Raw genomic sequence first — 18,717 nt, forward strand, 5'->3', positions numbered from 1 at the left:
ATTCATAATACAGCAGATAGAAATTGATCGATAGTGCATTCACTCATCGATCATGCAGTCGAGGCCGAGTGTACAGTATGTCACCATAGAAACAACTTCAGCAAACATTAGGAATCAACTTTAATATCTTTTCAAAAAATTAACTCATCTAACTAGTTTCATTGCTGCTGTTTGGAACAAGAAAATAGAAGAGTTTGTGAGTTGTCGAGACTATACTGTCATTGATCTTTTGTGACGTAACAGCGGCGTTAGAAACGACACACGAATCGAACGTAAACACACATACACACACATACACACGCTCGCTATATGCAATAGCGCTATAGGGATAGCGTTGATTGCACCGTAACCCAAACAGTCACGCGATACACACAACAATCTAGCTGTGCAGTCTCTTTTCGGGAGGTCAGCATGGCGGACAGTGTACAGGTTCTAGACCCAAATTACAGGAGATTAGTTGGAACTATTAAATCAGGACGTATACACAAAGGTATGGCTTTTTAATTCCTTGCCGGTTCTTTACACAGGTGTGTTTATTGTCGTATCGTATTTGAGACATCCATGGTCATGGTTGTTCAGGTTGTTATGTGGTCCCACATGTGTCTTTTTGTGTCTGCTGAGTATGTAAATTGCGGGCGCTATAAATCATTCAGTTTCCTACTCCCCAAATATCATCTATGATCCTGCACACGCGTACTCCTGAGTCAGGTTTGTTGTGGCATAAAGTATGAGGTTGAAGGACTCCATCATGGAGCACGAAACTGCATTAGCGTGTAAATAACATCATACAGGCACATGCCATCATCTCATCTTGCAATTTGCATCTCGGTCTGCTGTAAATTTTAATTTATCTATTCTGATCTGTAACCCGTTAGATTTGCGGTTAAGTTGTCAAGACTTGATGACAAATAACTAATTTAACTGTTTACAACTGTACAATGGAACACCCAGGGTCAGATAATAATATAAATATGATAAATCTTCATAGTCTATATTCAACTCATAATTCTTGACCACTCCTACTAGGAGTCCTAGTCCTAATCCTATTAAATTATTAAGATCCATGCCCATCCAACAACTCCTTGTAGAAAAACACTGCTATTAGGGTTGTTAGTAAGTATTGAATTAGTGTGAATGTCTAGAGTCTAGTCTCTGAATAAAGACTACACTGTACACGTAATTTTGACTTCTACTTCTGTTCTACGTACCTCTACGTAAACAGTTGACCGAAAGAAAGGTCTGTATCTGTCCGTCGGGGAATGTTCCGCGGAGACTGCGTCTGGCTTCACGGATCCCCTCCGTATACAGACCGAAGTCAATGATTGCGGCTCCTGTGTGGAGCAGTCGCGCACAGATCAAACGTTACGATAAACCAAATTTCAGACAGCTTTTTTACATTCAAACAAGTTCGACATGACATGACACATTATGCAGCAATATTTGGGATAAATTTCTCAATTGTGCAATCGAAATACTCACATAAACTCGGTTATAACGCAGAAATTTTATCGATATCGCAACATCGTCGTTCGAAAGCTGTAAGTCGCCATTTTGAATCTGTAAGCCAATCACATGCGAGGTACGTGTTTTAGTAAAACAAACACGTAGAAACTACCTCGCATGTGATTGGCTAATAGATTCATAGTGTATGTTTCTGCAGTTTGAACGTGACGACGCGACAGGCTGTGTTTTAGGTTGAAAATTCTACTAAAATGTTGGATTATTCATTAATCTGGTGAGTGTAATGTATTCTTAAAAAGCTAATTTCACTATATGGTTGGGGCACCACCTATCGACAGGGCACCTTCCCATCGACACCCTGCGTATCATGGCTGTTTGCGTATAGAACAAAAAAGTACGCGCGGGATTAAGTGTCATTAGCTATAAAAACAATAAAAACGAAGAAACGAAAATCAAACTCAAACAAACCAAGCTAAAAATTACACATCCGATCAGTAACGACGCATGGCTGTGAAATTCACGTGTATTACCTATGGCCTGTGAAATTCACGTGTATACCTATGCTGTGAAATTCACGTGTATACCTATGGAGGAGAGGGGGTGTCGATCGCAAGGTTCCCTTTTTAGCTGCGCGAAGAAAACGGAACGCACGCACTAAAATTGCGCTATTTTAAAACGGAGATTCATAATCAACGAGACGGTCACGACATTCAAAACTGCAGTATTTATGGCATATTTGAGGTAAGAATTAGGCGGATTTGTATTATATTTTTAGAATAAACAAGCTACAGATCCTTAGGGTGTCGATACGTGGTACCCCCAACCCTACAAGCTTAAATTTGCCGACCTAGGGCCGTGAATTAGACGCAATCGAGAAGGGTGAGGTACCTCACCCAATTTTCCATAGAGACAGTGGTTAAGAACATCCACACAGCAATGGGTACTGCAACCTTCCGTCTGTCTACGGAGGACAGCGTTAATGGCAAAATATAAAAAGAGTCCTCCGGACAGACGGATCTTTCTGTCTACGTAAACAGTAGATAACATTTCTAGTCTACGTCGCGCTGATACTTTAACAGGATCCATCATCTGGATATTGTGTCAAGGTGGATACGCTACGTCCGGCAAGGCCGCTGTTCACAGTGCAGTCAGTTGGTGTTTATGTAAAATACATACGTATCATTGTGCAAGTAATAAAACATCTCTCAGCCATTAGTGGCTTTTTAACACTAACAGAGCTCCCTAGAAGGCTCCTGCCTGCTATGGCAGAAACCAGGGTTTTGTGGATATAACTACAAATGTACACTGGTGTGCATATATATGTAGGCAGTCTACATACTCTAGACCCTGTTAATGAAGCTGTTCTCTACACATAAAATGAACCTTTAGATACTGCCCTCTGTACAAATGTTTTTGTGATTTAGAACACATTTATTTGGAATAATTGTAACTATTGCTTTTTTCCTTTTTATCTATCTCCCAGGACAAGGAATTACAGCTGCCACATCTTCCATCCCAAGCAAATACCAAACAATTGTCACAAGTAATGCAGATCAACGAGGATTTGGTGCTACATCAAAACGCTTCAACCATGATCTTACAGTGGTAAGACACAAGTAACTTTTGGCCATTAGTCTCATCTAATTGCCTATTTATTGATATATGATACTCACAGGCATACATTATGTATAAAGCAATGTTATGTGCATATATGATGTACATAGAATATCTTGCACTTGAAGATTAAAAAAAAATGGAGTGTATAGTTGGTCGAAGTATTGTTAAATACAGAGTATGTAGTGTATAAATGGGGCATTTTATTGCTTTTCTATGTGCTTTGTAGTTAAGTATGTGCACAGATTTTTATTGTATCAAATTTCTAGACATCATTGTGACCCATTCTGTCCCCTAGATGTTTAAAGATTTGTTCATTCACTCCGTTTAAAAAAAAAACAAACAAAAATCAGACACAATTTTATGCTCCTGAATGTAGTTTCAGTAAAATTTGGTGAATCAAACATTTTAATTTCTGTAATGTGAATTTCATCTTCACTGTTCCTTTTATGAGACAAACTGTCCATATTCTTTGTAAGAGGAAATTATTTTATCTTTGCAAACTTTGAAGTCTGTGAAGTAAAACGAACAAACAAACTCATATCACTTGTACTCTGCATTGCCATTGATCATACAGTATAAGGTGCAAAATGCATTGGAATAAAGTCTATTTTTGTTATGCTTTGTTTGTTTTCCAGAATGAAAATCCAGGTCCAGGTACCTATGTGCATCAAAACAAACCAGAACTGTTCAGCCCTTCCTTCTCAAAGAAAGGAATGGGAGTTGGTTTTGTATCAAAGGTGAGATCTCAGTAATTGTGTACTCAAATCATCATGGCTGTATAGTGCCCCTTGTATGATTCCATTTCAGGATTGAATAAAACATTAAAGTGTGCGTACATTGAGTCACCAGAGCAATCTTCCTCTACTTGTTTCTTGTCCTGCAGCATGGAAGCCATATAGTTTACGATGCAGGGCTTCGGAACAAAATATTTCAGAGTTGTATGAACATGTCTTGTTTTATACTATTTCCACTACTGCCCCAAGTATTCTTATGGGTTTTTGTTGTGCTATAGAGGGTGTCCAGGTTAAGTAGAAATGGTAGTGTTGTATTTCAGAAGTGAAAAATTACTGTGAAAGCATAGATAGTAATGACATTCGTTAATAAGATGGCAAGTTGAATAGTCTATTCACCAACCCTGTTTCTCTTTCAGACAAGGAGGGCTAAACATCACAAAGGAACCCCTGGTCCCGGTCCTGCCTATGCCCTTCCCAGCATGTTGACAAGCAGGAAGGACTTCAACCAGGCAGTAGCATCAAGCAGCTTTCACAAACCCATAGCTGTGGTGAGGGACAAAGAGTCCAAGCTTCCAGCCCCCAATCATTACAAAGTAAGTCAGATGGTAGTTGTGGTTGGTATTATGTCGTGCTACCTACATGCAAGAGTGCTAGCACATCTGAAGTTATACATTTAAAGCCTTGACATTGTGGGGTTTTTTTTAGTACCATTATATCACATGATTACCTACATATGTGAAAATGAAAATTTGTAAATGTATGATGAACAAAATACTAAACATAATCGTAAAAATCAAGAATCCGAATTCGATTTTGTGCTTGCAATTTTTTTAGTTTATGTTTTCTTTTTCTTTTTCTTTTTTTTATTGACAAGTGCTTTCTTTTGCTATCATGAAATGTTTTTTCTGGAACAAGTTTTAGAAAGTTTTTTTCAGATGCCATCATAGAATTTCACATCCGTATGTTAAATGTGAGCTGTGGAATTGGGATATGATTTAATAAATCTAGTCAAGCAGTAACCTAATTGACAGGTTCTTAACTGTGCCTTGAATTGGGGATTCTTTGAGCATTTTTTGAGAACTGGTCAGTCATGGTAGCTTGACTGTATTTGATCCGCAGCATTTCCTGATTGTAAGAAGCGAATTTGATTTGAAGTGGTTTGTGAATGCTTCAAATTTTAAGCTTTCATGAACTGTTCAAACGTAGTTAATGTACTTTTGTGTTATCATTCACTTGTGTGATAATTGCTATCTCATTCAATGCACCTGTTTGTCCCTTGTTCTTAGGTATGGTTGGTAAACACTGTATCAATTTTTATTTCATATTTTGTCATTTCAGGTCTCTGACAGTACACTGAAGAGGCACTATGGGAGCCAGTTTCAAGCATCTTTTAAGTCAACATCTCGTCGCGTAGACTACCACAGAATACAAAGTGTAGCGCCAGCACCTTGTAAGTGAACTTCAGTATGAATGTAAATGATTTAACTTTGTTTTTTCTCAGAAGTCTGCATGAGTTATAGAAATAATAATGAGAAAGACTGACTGTTAATGACATTAAAAATACATTGTATTTGTGAAAACAATTTATACAAAGTGCTGATGAAAATTTTTCCATAAATGCTAGTAGCCAGGTAGTAGCCCACACCAGTCCATGTAGTGTGTTGTAAATCATGCCTCCAGAGTGCCCAGGATTTTTTTATATTGTCAGCATATTACCCTATAATTAATAAGTTAACTTTGATCAGAATATCGTCATGGCTTGGTTACTAAATTGATTGAATTAACTAAAATAACATTGAGGCCAGAAAACAATTGAGACTTCTTTTACTTAAAGCATGACACTGACTGATTTATAAAACTTAAACATTTCATTAAAAAGATACTTGTCTTTATTCATTCTTCAGTTGGTAACAACCACTCTACATTGATAACAAGTACACACAAACAGCTGTATCTTCCAGCATGTTTAGTAACAAGGACTACTGTAGTAGATTTTAATTGAATGTTTTTCTCTCTGCCAGGCCATTATACAGTCAATGAAACTCTCACCAAAGAAGCCCCCAAGATCCCAATGAGCAGCTTCAAGTCAACATCAAGCCGGCAGATGATCCTCAATCCAGATCCGGTAGGTTAAATGCATCAACAAACTTTTATGCCACTTGTTTTTAGCTTTAGTTTTAATAAGCCATACAGTGTTTTTAACTTATGTTTTGGGGTTGTTGTTTTTTTTAAACATGCATTGTATTCATGTATAAATATAGACACAAAACTTTTTCTTGTTTTGCTTCTGTGTTTGACTGATGCCTATCATTACTTATTCTTCAAAGGGGGAAAGTCCCCTGTGTGGCAAAGATAATCTTCAGGAATATGGTGGGTTAAAACCACTAATACACTTCAAAGTGTTTCGACTTACAGGGCAACGACAGCAGCCACTATTCTAATTCACCAAAGCTATGCTAATGTTGGCAAATTATTTTGGTCAGGCTTTTACATTAGACACGCAATTTGTTCCTAAGTGACAAAATAAGACAATTATTTTGTTGTCATAGCTTATGATCTTACCTCTGTTCTATGATTGTAATTATTCCTTTTAGTGTGGTCAGCCATATGTCATGGAAAAAACCTGTAGTGTATTAGTTTATTTGTAAAGAGAAACAAAAGTCACAATTTTGACTGCCCACTCTTGCTAGCTACAGGGCTACATGTAAATTTAAATTGAACTTCACTCTATGATTGGGTGGTTCCAATTGTTTACTGCAAATGATGCTATAGAGCTTGACAATAGTTAGTTGTGTAGTATTGGTCCCAGCTAGGATACATTGCTCCCATATGATGGGAGCTGGTTATTTTAACAATCACATTATGTATTTCTGACTCTCCATCTGTCTGTCATGTAGAATCCTGGACCCGGTCATTATCGTCCCAATGAACCAATTGACGACCCAAAGAGGACACTATTTCCGTGAGTATCACAGCATCTTAGGTGATCTTGCAACTCTATATGTGACAGCCATGGATCAAATTTCCACTGCTTTTGTGTTTGATAACCTAACCATATCATCCGTAAAGTTTGTCAAAGTCTTTCTCTTTTCGCACTTAACCCTTGTAGGGAGTACTCCTGTATTGAAAAATTGCTCCTAGTGTGAAGATTATATTTGGTATCAAAGTAATATTTTTGAACTTGATTCCAAACTTATTTCCAGCAATAGCTGTGAGAAGTGAATATGGTCAGAATCTTCCAGTATTGTGTATGCAAAATGCATCTTTGCATTTCCACAAGATCGATCACTCTGAACTATCGGGTAAATGTAACCTGGTATTCTTGCTTTTGATAAATAGTTGTAGCAGTATGTTTTCCTCCTGAGTGGTCAATATAACTATGAGAATATTTGTCTTCATGACCCCACAGTGATTTTTCATATTAATAAGGCTACTTCCTTTCTTGAAGGCAACCTACCATATGGATGAGACACTTTTGGTGTGTTACATCATACAAATGTAAGTGTAATTGTCATGTGTTTCCAATCTTTTCCTTTGCATGTATTTGTGTTTCAGGAAGAAGCATTACCTGTGCATATCAGCTCCGGCCATGCCCCTGCCTCCCCCACTACCAGACCCAGGTCCAGGCAGCTATGAAGTGGTCAACTACAAGGGTCCCACTAAGCATTACATGTCTGGCTCTGTCTTTGTCTCCTCAACAAGTCGTTGGACAGGTGACAGCAAGGACATGACAGATAATCCCGGCCCTGGTAAGACTTGGTTTCATTCATTCTCTCCTGCTCTTTCCTCCTCCTCCTCCTCCTCCTCCACCTTTGGATTTCTCTATCTCATTTCTCTTCTCCTTCTTTTATTATGATTAGCATAGATATTGGCAATGCTTCGAAGCTAACTTGTGCATCAGCAAAAAGATGGAGAAATCAGACTGGGAGCTCTTTAAACTGTCACTTTTTTATGTTGCATTTCTTGCTTCGATCAAACAGCACAGCAGAGCCCCATTTCATAAAAAGTTGCAATGATAGCAACTCTTGCTGGAATGACAAGTGTCATGGTTATGATAAGAGTTCAGATTCGTGATTGGCTGTTGCTACGAGAAGCAGCTATGCTAGCAAGAGTTGCTATCCTAACATCTTTTATGAAATGGGACCCGGATGGTCTAGGATTTTTAATAAGTCACAGCGAGCTGTTATAGTGATAGGTCATTCCATAAATCATGTATGTTAACAACACAGCTCATATGCTGAACATTGAATATATAGCTCCCAAGTTGATATATCTTAAAATTTGTATTTATTATATTCGCATATGAAATTAAATGGGTTTTTTTCTGTTTGAAATGTCCTATCCAGAAACAAAGAAAATGGTTTCATAATAGATGTAGAGAAGGGGATGTCTGGTTGTCAGCACTGTGTAAAGAAATACAAGAAATCAATGGTACGACAAAAAATTGCTCATTTGTTCCTAAAGGAATAAGGTATGATAACTTAGATTTGGTAAACCAGAATATGTATTATATGGATTATACACAATATTCACTTTATTTTCTTTTCTCATTCTCTCTGCAGCAACGTACAGACCACAAACTCAAAACAGGAAACAGTCTTTTCTGTACAATGCCCAGTCCAAGTGGGTTGCGCCATGATTTCTCCAGAGCCTTTCATGAACTCTCATGCATCGTTGCCCCATGGCACGCCGTGACACAACAAGGGACAGCTGCTGTCTTGTGGACCAATGGGGTTGTCTGTATCAGACGTGTGCTGTCCACGCTTGTCACAGTCACAGGAAACTTGTCGCCGTCAAACTACTTATTGTCCTGCCTGGTATCAGCAGTTCTTTGTTGCATCATTGCCCTTGACCCATGGACCACGTTTACCACAAACTACGTTTGATGCGGCGCCTGTGTCACTTACGTACGACAGAGAACGCTTGATCCAATATCCGGTGTGCTGGCATACATCATCATGAGACAGAGGGCTTCACACCTGTCAAGACACAACCACCCTTGTAGTGTCATAATGATGTCAAGCCTGTTGGACAATCAAACCACCCAAAGCTTAAGAAGATGGCTATAAAGTGTTGTTGTTATGCATGTGCCTTTTGGTCTTTTAATTATCATCAGTATTATTTTCCATCCAATTGAATTCTTTTGAGGGCATGCAAACAGCATTCCTATTTACTATCCTATGACATCTGGTAGCATTGAGATCAATACCAATTGTATCAGTGACCGATGTTGTTCAGGGTAAACTGTAATTGTATTTCAATCTTCTCAAAAGTGCTTATTATACATGGTCATATATTTATCAACAACTTAAGTAGAACAGTACCCTAAGGTCCCCAAAATAACAGGACAACAATCAGGGAACAAAAATGTGTCATCTAAAGTATGGGAAATAGAGTGACAGGAAATTAATTCCTTACTACAATGTACTTGAAGTTCACGGTTGGATTATGGTGTACTTGCAACAGGCTCCTATTTAGCTATCTTGAGATTCTTTGCAGTCACCCACACCCTTCCATGTCTGTGCTGTTCCCCACCCACCCCCCCCCCCCCCCCCTCCAAACCAATGCTCCTTAAATAGTGTTTGTAAATAAACTGCAGCGTCAATAGCATCTGACCGTACCACTCTGGCTGTTCTCTGTTAAAACGTGCATATCAAGCTGTCTTTCAGAACCTTGTCACACACATTGCAAAGTGTACAGTGTATTGCATTGACTGCACATTGTAATGCATGTTGAGGGTATGATTGATCATAATGGTTATTGCCTTTACTTCCAAAGTTTAAGTGCCGTATATGTAAACAAATACCAAGTATGCACTTTGATTTGATGAAGAGGTGAATCGACTACTGAGAGAGAATTTGCTTTGTCAAATTGACACTTACAGGTACATTAGAGACCATGATTAAATAAATTGATATCAGAGATAAGTGTTGCCTACATCAGGTGCATTGTTCATTCAGATGCAAACATGTGGGATATGTCCTTGGACTTTACACATTTAAATTCCGTCCGAAGAGGTCCATGTTTTAGATATTGTTATCTGCTGATTTGGAAATGATAAGCTGTACATGTTCTGTTGTACATTGTCTGTGGTATGTTTGTGATGTTAATTGCATCCAGTTAAAAAAGAAAAAATAGTTTGTCTGATCTGTTTGAAATTAAACTATATTACATGTTCAAGATTACAGACAGCATATCTTTGGTATTGTATATTTTGAATTGATAAGATATATGAATCTTATAAATTATACAAATGTACATAGCATAAAAAGACTATCTTTTGTATTGTCACCTTGAATATTTGTAAAATGTAGAGAATAAAAGAGCAAACAAACAAATCTAATATGAAATTATGCTGAATTTGTGATGTCTGAAGCCTCCTTCATTCAACAAAGAAGAAGAAGAAGAAGAAGATGTAGAAGAAGAACAGCAGCAGCTGCAACAACAACAACAACAACAACAACAACAACAACAACAACAACAACAACAACAACAACAACAACAACAAAGAGACAGATTTATTAGCGATAGCTTTTCAGTTGTACCAGCCCAATTCTAAGTCATTTTAGCCACACCATTTTATACTGGATTACAGTTTCAAAGAATCATATGCCACCGCATACAAACATTAAAAACATGTATCACTGATGCTGTGCTTGTCACTTAAGTGGCTGATTCTATCAGTGACCACATGCTTGTGTATGTCTGAGTATAAGGGAATGTGTGTGTGGGTGTGGGTGTGTATGTCTATGCTTGTGTGTGTTTGTGTTAACCATATTGTTTGCATGTGTCAAGGTGCTCCAGTAAGTACTTTCATACAAAATAACGATTATGAATATAACGCCCGACAGGCACAGTTGAGCATGGCCACATTGAAATTGACAGGCGTGCAATACAGTACAGCAATACTGATACAGTGCACTCCCGTTATAACAAATACATTTATAACGAAATGCTCCTTACAACAAAGTAAAAATTCAGGTCAAAAGATTATTATCTTTATACGGTTACATATTTAAATATTCGGTTATGACGAAAATTCGATATAAGAAAAGAAACCCCTTGGTCCCGAGGACTTCGTAATAACGGAAGTGCACTGTAAAAAGGGGGGGGGGGGGACTTTAATAGGTATAACGTCACTCCTCTATTAAGGTCTTTCAGTTCCGCCGGCAACATGTGTGGTATGTTCAATTTCAACAATATTGTAAGATGTTAATCCTGAGAGGCCCTGCATTTTTCAAGAATGGAGAAAGGCACAATCGTACTCCATCCCATACCAGATGCCATGACAGCCGAGATGAAGTTTTGGATACGGTAACGTAACTAAGGAGGAGTACATACCACAGAACTCTACTGTAGAGGTCTGTGGTACATACCAGGGTCCCTTTTTATCAAAAGATAAAATCGATTATAAATTTCCTTACTATACAGGCTGCCATAGACTTACCATAGAAATCAAATAATCAATTATAGCTCTTCATAAAACAGGGCCCGTGGGTCTATATGACGTTTCTTTTTAAGTTTGATAGCCTCGTATAATGTGTGTAAAGGATGAACCAAAATACCAGAATAGGGGAGAAAAAAACTCATCGTGTTCGTCTTTACAGTGATGATTACGCTGTGCTGTCGAAAAGTTTGCGTAAAACTAGGGAGGTGGTAAAACTCGATTCCTCCTCTGGGCGTAGCACACGACGTACCAAATCCAGGGAAGTCGGTGGTCAAATTCTCTGTTTAATCGGTAAATCTTTTTTATGAGGAGGGTTGCTGACAATTTATGCATGGACAGGGACACCAATTGTGATGAAATTCTAACCTTTGATCCTGTCTTTGTTAGATATGCTTTTGAGGGCTGATCAGGTAATGATTGTCATATGCACACGGGCGAGATGTTGGGAGAAGGCAATTTGTAGCGTAAAATGTAGACTCTACGTGAAAGTTGTCCCCCTTTCACTAGGTATTTCTTTGATGTTTCCCTCTCTTATATTACAGCAACTTTCATCATGATGATGCTATTACTATAATATATTATATCAATCCAGCTTGATTACTGATCTACCACGTACCACTACAAAGGGCTCTACACATCATCATTAATTGCACTTCATATTGATACAAATGCCACTAATGTTGCTACGATACTATTAGTTTTTCTTCCAATATAAGAGATATACTATACTACAACTAAACACTGTTGCAGTGGCGTATCTAGGGGGGGGGGGGAGGGCAAGGGGGGCACGTGCCCCGGGCGCAACTCTTTGGGGGCGCCGAAAACGAAAAAAAGAAAAAAAAGAAAAAAACGAAGAAGAAAAAGAAAAAAAAAGGGAAAAGAAGAAGAAGAAGAAGAAGAAGAAGAAGAAAAAAAAATCAAACTCGCCCGGACCGGGAAGGAGGGAGAATGGGGGTGAGGGGGGGGGGGGGGGGGGGGGGGGAGAAAACCAAATCAAACAAGATGAAAACAAAAAATGACAATGTTTATTGTGTTCACACAGGAATTCCATGTTTTGTAAGCTGAAATTTCGGCTCGCTCGTTGCGCTCGCTCGCCGAAATTCATATAAAGAGAAAAAAGAAGATAAGAACAAAACGTGATGATGACGCGGACAAAATGACAATGTATATTGTGTTCACACATGCCATCGTTAGAAGGCAAAATGTTACACGGAGCAGCGGCTGCAATTTTATTTCTTTCGTTCTGAAGCGATCGCCTATTGGATCAAACGAGGGCGCCAAAGGTGTCGAACATACGGGGGGGGGGGGGGCGCAAAAAACCAAATCAAACAAGATAAGAACAAAACGTATAATGATGACGCGGAAATATACAAATTTCGGCTCACTCGCGCGTACTAATTTAGAGGTTTTTTTTCAAGTCCTCAGTTTGTTGGTATAAATCGTTATCTATAAGGCCGTCGCCATTAATTTTCTTGATTAGAATTGTAAGATTTAATAAGCAAAAAATGACAAGAATTCCATGTTTTGTAAGCTGAAATACAAAAATTGTCGGCTCGCTCGCTGCGCTCGCTCGCCAAAATTTATCACAAAAACAAAAAATAAGAACAAAACGTGATGATGACGCGGAAATATACACAAATTTTCGTCTCACTCGCTGCGCTCGCTCGCCAAAATCTATCTAAATTTATTACATTTAAATCACCCTCATCTATAAGGCCGTCACTATATCTTTACTAGAATTGTAAGATTTAATAAGCAAAAAATGACAACAATTCCATGTTTTGTAAGCTGAAATACAGAAATTTTCGGCTCGCTCGCTGCGCTCGCTCGCTAAAATTTCTCCAAAAAAAAAGAGATAAGAACAAAACGTGATGATGGCGCGGAAATATACAAATTTTGGCTCACTCGTGCGTACTAATTTGGAGTATTTTTTTCAAGTCCTCAGTTTGTTGGTATAAATCGTTATCTATAAGGCCGTCAACATTAATTTTCTTGATTAGAATTGTAAGATTTAATAAGCAAAAAATGACAAGAATTCCATGTTTTGTAAGCTGAAATACAAAAATTGTCGGCTCGCTCGCTGCGCTCGCTCGCCAAAATTTATCACACAAAAAAAGATAAGAACAAAACGTGATGATGACGCGGAAATATACAAATATTTTCGGCTCGCTCGCTGCGCTCGCTCGCCAAAATTTATCTGAATTTATTGCATTTAAATCACCCTCAAAAGACCCCTTTTAAGTGCTTGAAAAAGCATATCATGTAGACTTTTTTTAAAGTCCTTACCGGGATGGGGTTGGGGTTGAACACTTTTTCAGAAATTAGGGGCGCAATTTTCGCGCTTGCCCCGGGCGCCATTTTCCCTAGATACGCCACTGACTACACTGCATTTCAAGCGCAAGGTCCTATCTCCTGTGATTTATTTTGTGCGCTATATAGAGATGCACATTTGATTATTGTATCAAGCTGGACCAACAGGTGGAACACGAAATATAGATAGACAGAGGCAGTATTCGGTCACTGCATATATCAATCTTATTTTCCCGAGAACTGCTTCATTCGTTGTTCTTATCTCCAGATGTATGGACATTAATGTGGTTATTGTTTATTCTCCGAGTTCTTTTTCTTAATTCTTTAATTTTGTGTTCTTATACTATAACCAATTCGACAGCTTTGTTCACCCCTCAAGAAAAAAGTAAAACAAAACAGACGGTGAATAAGTATCAAATGAACATATTTGTACGAGGGAGAATTTTATTTTGAAAAGATGCATTCTGTTTGTTTGTTTATTTGTTGTTGTATTTTTTGTATTTACTTTTGATTTGAAAGAAAAACAAAATGCATGATGGTGTTAACTGTTGTAACTGGTGATGTTAACCGATATATAGGGTTTCGGGAAACGAAGCACAGTCGATTATGGGATTTCTTGTCTGTTGCTTCGAAATGAGACTGACATGAAAACAATGATAGTCGAAACTACAACTCGGAAGGGTTATAGGGCAACGTATTATCTTTTAAAGCGTGGGGGGGGGGAGATTTTAAAAAGACATGGGTTTTCTTATGTGTGTGCGTATGTCTATTTGTTTTTATCATTATTTTCTTTTTTGCTGTTTCTTTGTCACAACCAAAAGTGTGCGTTTGTGTGTGTGGGGGGGGGGGGGCTGCAACGCCTCATCCAATGACATATACACTGTACTGCACACACGTTTATAGAATCAGTTGTCATGAACAAGAAGTCAACGGATTTTTCATAAACATGGTATGCGACCCCTTTTTTTACCGATTAAAGGCTATCTTGTGAACTAGCTCTAGGACGAAATTTGACATGAGGCAATGATATCAACGACTCAAGAGTTAAACTTGCAATGCTTGAATCAAACACTGTACAGTCATTATAGCACTTGGATTCGAGAGCTATTGTATTGTCCGTTATCTTTAAGGATTGTTGTACGTCAACTCCGCAAGATTTCGCGCCGGTGGATTATGCGCGTTCCTGTCGCTCTATACACTAACTTGTCACTAACGTTGTAACTAATATCTGAGTATATTAATAGTGTGGGTCTCTCTCATATTGCTGAGTAAGGTGAAGAGAAGTCGACTCTTCTTATTACTTGGAGTTTGACGTTATTGATTGTTATGACTTTGGTTACCAGCGATAGTACTGAACTTTGAACCGAGAATGGAACATTGGAACTAGGTCCATATTGATTTGGTCATCTATCACCGTCTCAGTGATCGGCGGGATACACTAGTCTTGTTGTACCCCAGGGGAAACAGGCCCACTGGTTTTGGTGTTGTGGTCTTCTCACAGCGAGTTGAGTTTTGGGTGTTTATTGTTGTTTTCCTCGGGAAAATTTCTTCATCGGAGGATCGCAAGGGCTTGACAAGTTTTGCAAACTTTAGTCAGCGTACAAGAGAATCCCTCCAAGGTTTTTCATCGGGTTCGCCACTGACGCACACCCGACGATGAGCGAATCAAAGGTAATTAATTTTTCACTAAAGTTTCAGCTGCTCCCGAAGAGGTGTATTTCACCTCAAAGTATTGACAATGGTCGAGGGCTACATCGCCACTGCTCTTTGTATTGAAACCTGCTAAAACAAGATATCATTCGAGATAGATAATACTTTTTACGCTATATCATATAGCTCGTATTTATGGTTATCTCGTGTATAGTTATACACGCCTATTCCACGGTATGTGGCATATAAAGCGCATTATGAGCATGTTTTCTTTTCTTTTTCTTTTTTTTACATGCTATATTGAAGAGAAAGGCCAGCAATTTCAATCGTATACGCAACTGGCCCTTAGGGCACTCCTCCAATTATGTAAATATGAATATAATGTAGGCCTACTCAGGACTTTGTTCTTGTATAATATAATGTTTGTCGATAAAGACATGTGCGTATATCTTGAACTATTTTATCTCTTTACATCATGGCTTTAGCGGAAAATGAATGTAAATATACAAGAAAAGAACTCCCAAATTCAGTAATGCTTTCTACCTGTGTAATGTTCTGCGGTAGCTTTAAACCCAAGAGTCTTACTTTTTCTCCGCCCCCTTCTTTTTCATTTTCTTTCTCTGTGTATCTCACACTGATATAGTTACCATATGATATAGGTAGAGACATTTCCATTTGTCATTGTGTCTGAATATTATACATTATAGGATACCATATTCATAAAGGGCCTTTATCATCCTGAAAATCACGCGGTTCGAACTATTCGAAGTGATTCTAAATTGGGCTTCGTCTTACTATGAATATGCTACTTTAATACTATTGCTCCTATACAACTGTTTTACTCTACTTTTCCTCTTTTTTTCTTCGTTTCTTTCATATTTTTTCGCCATTTTATATTCTATTCATCTTCTCATCTTATATCAAATCAGATATTTTTTAATCATTTCGTCATCATATTCCTCATTAATTGCACAATAACCAGCAACTCTACAAACTTTACAAATTCATTCATAGACTGCCTGAAGGAAAAATACACCCATCGTCACACACACACACACACACACACACACACACACACATTATATACTTAATGTGCATTATATAACATATATATATAATATACTATTATATGTTTACAATTATGTGTATACTTGTATAAATGTATTATATGTGCGTATGTATATACAATGTGTATCGTATATTCACACTGCATTTGCCATTTAAAATGTCGGGGGGAAATGAGATATGAAGTAGTGAGTACTATAAATACCCTTAATCCACAAGTCTATCTTTGTTCAAGATATATATTCCACTCTCGTTGATTTGGAGAGTAGAATCAAACATATAGAATGGTGTATATTTCCTAAAAATCGGGCTTTGTTTAGGAAAGTTATTGAAATGTTCAAATATTTTCTGCGAAGAGTGGTCCATTGGTCGCAACCATTGTCACATGCCAATCAGCTGATGTGAGGATCACCATTTTGCATTAGTCTGCCCCCAAAATGTGTTTTTGGTCAATGATTTAGCAGCTAACAACCCAGCTCCCACTAAAAGTCATAATTTCTCAGACCGTAAAATTGACGCGCGAAGAAAGACAACAACAACAAAAAGGAAAGAAATACTTTGGTCAATTAAGGCTTATGAGACTATGACATTATCACCTGTCCTCATATAATTTGCATATTCATATGCCTGCTTCGCGACAACATTATGAAACCTTTCCCGTATTCTGAGACGTTCAAGTCAACGTGAACACTGTGTGGTTTAGCACGTGACGGAACAAATCCAGGCCCATCTGCAGTCTATACATGAAGATGATAACCTTAGTACAGTTTGCAGTGACTTCCGTAGTGACCACGTTGTACCACGGCAATGTAGGTGTGATAAGTCTGTTGATTATCTGGTCTTCTTATCCCGCGATTGACTCTGCGCTTCAATCGAAAGATAAAACACTTACCAACCCTATCTCTGTGTCGTATAATCCTGGTTTAATTGACCATTATTCTGTCCCCTGCAATAGATGTATCTAACTTAAAGCATCTTTTATAGAATAGATGGACATCCTTGATACAACTTCGCGGGTGAATGGTTGGAGTGATAGGGTGTACTATAAATATGCAATGTATATAGGAAATTAACTAAATGTACCAAATGAAATATGCCAACATTTCACGACCACATAATTCATGTTCACTTTGTACCACTAACTCCATCATTGCCAGCGTAACGGGTTTTAACGCAGAAATCAATTTCATCTTTGTAAGTTGATGGGTTCGAGAGGGCTAACGTGTATAAAACTCTAAAACTTTTTCTCCCCCCCCCCCCCCCCCCGGCACTGCATGGAAGAAAAGAAAAATAGGAAGACTTTACTTGTTCCCAATACGAAACGATACAAAGTTACATAAAATTTCGCACGCACTAACATAATATCCAAGTTCAGATAACATAATCCTCTGTTTATAGGACTATCTACATAGGCGGAGACATAATGATGTACTATTCAAGTTTCCTCCAGATATCCGGATTTTTTATGAAAGAATATCATCTAGCATGAAGGGAAGACAGCTGATTGTTGATGGAAACGGCCGGACACCACATCCCTAAAACAGAAACAGATGTATTTGCATGGACATCTATATCAGACATCCTTCAGAGATTCAAACACAATCGAGTAATATGTAAATAGAGTACTGTATCTGATAGTCTGTTTGAACTATTGGATGATTACAAGTGACGGTCACTACCCTTCTGGGAAAGGTTCTTCTGGAATCTATTTATCGTAGACCCCTTAAAGGGGGAAAAGAGTGTCAGAAACGTTAAAAATCTCTGTAATGGCTAATAGTATGAAATCACTTAACCTTGATCTTTTTGGAATTCACGTTTCCTACGATGACGCATTTATTACATTAAAAATAGAAGAGAAACAAAACAAGAAGGTTTTGAAAATAATGTTTGTTTCCATTCAATTGACTCTATGAAGGACTTGAATGACTACAGTCAAATAGTTGGTCTCATAAGACACCTTTCTTTTATTTTCACCGTTTATCTTTGGATTGAACAGAATTACATTTCCCTAATGCAAATTAAAAACTGAATACGTTCTTCATTGATGTGATCAGAAGCTGATTGATCACAGAGCTTTAGATTAAGCATTGAATGATGAAATACAACGGTTCGATGTGTCTTGTCTGTGACGCAGGGATTTCATGATAGTATGGCTTGGAAAACAAGGTTTCACTTTATAAACAAAAGCTTAAGCCAAAAAAAAAAAGAGAAAAAAATGATGATGATGATGATGATGATGATGATAAGCAAAACACATGAAATGATAAACAGATAAATGAATAAATGAATGAAAGAGATTGAATGAATGTATGAATGAATGAATAAGGAAATGTAATAATAACTAAATGCATATATACGTATGAAATATATAATATTTTTCTTTTCAATTTGGTCTGTGATAACGACGATATTACGCAGATGAAAAAGTGGGAT

General features: G+C 37.9%; 1 protein-coding gene across 1 annotated transcript; it reads left to right on the forward strand.

Moving 5' to 3' along the window:
• Positions 1-377: 377 nt before the first annotated feature.
• Positions 378-8,451, forward strand: LOC139736866 (O(6)-methylguanine-induced apoptosis 2-like). Its single transcript, XM_071647527.1, has 9 exons — positions 378-490; positions 2,945-3,066; positions 3,714-3,815; positions 4,229-4,405; positions 5,151-5,262; positions 5,834-5,937; positions 6,710-6,774; positions 7,368-7,561; positions 8,375-8,451. Exons 1-9 carry the CDS (start codon positions 412-414, stop codon positions 8,449-8,451), a joined length of 1,032 nt encoding a protein of 343 aa, XP_071503628.1. The 5' UTR covers positions 378-411.
• Positions 8,452-18,717: the final 10,266 nt, after the last annotated feature.

Source organism: Diadema antillarum, unplaced genomic scaffold (assembly GCF_040938485.1).
Source record: "Diadema antillarum isolate AM-2024a unplaced genomic scaffold, OU_Dant_1.0 seq00000668_RagTag, whole genome shotgun sequence".
NCBI classification, from domain to species: domain Eukaryota; kingdom Metazoa; phylum Echinodermata; class Echinoidea; order Diadematoida; family Diadematidae; genus Diadema; species Diadema antillarum.

What these genes read in the sequence shown, in the direction of transcription:
- LOC139736866 (XM_071647527.1), top strand. Translation starts at nt 412, where the DNA reads ATGGCGGACAGTGTACAGGTTCTAGACCCAAATTACAGGAGATTAGTT. An exon ending in ATCAGGACGTATACACAAAG is followed by an intron (nt 491 to 2,944) that starts GTATGGCTTTTT and finishes TCTATCTCCCAG; the next exon opens with GACAAGGAATTACAGCTGCC. An exon ending in GAGTTGGTTTTGTATCAAAG is followed by an intron (nt 3,816 to 4,228) that starts GTGAGATCTCAG and finishes TTTCTCTTTCAG; the next exon opens with ACAAGGAGGGCTAAACATCA.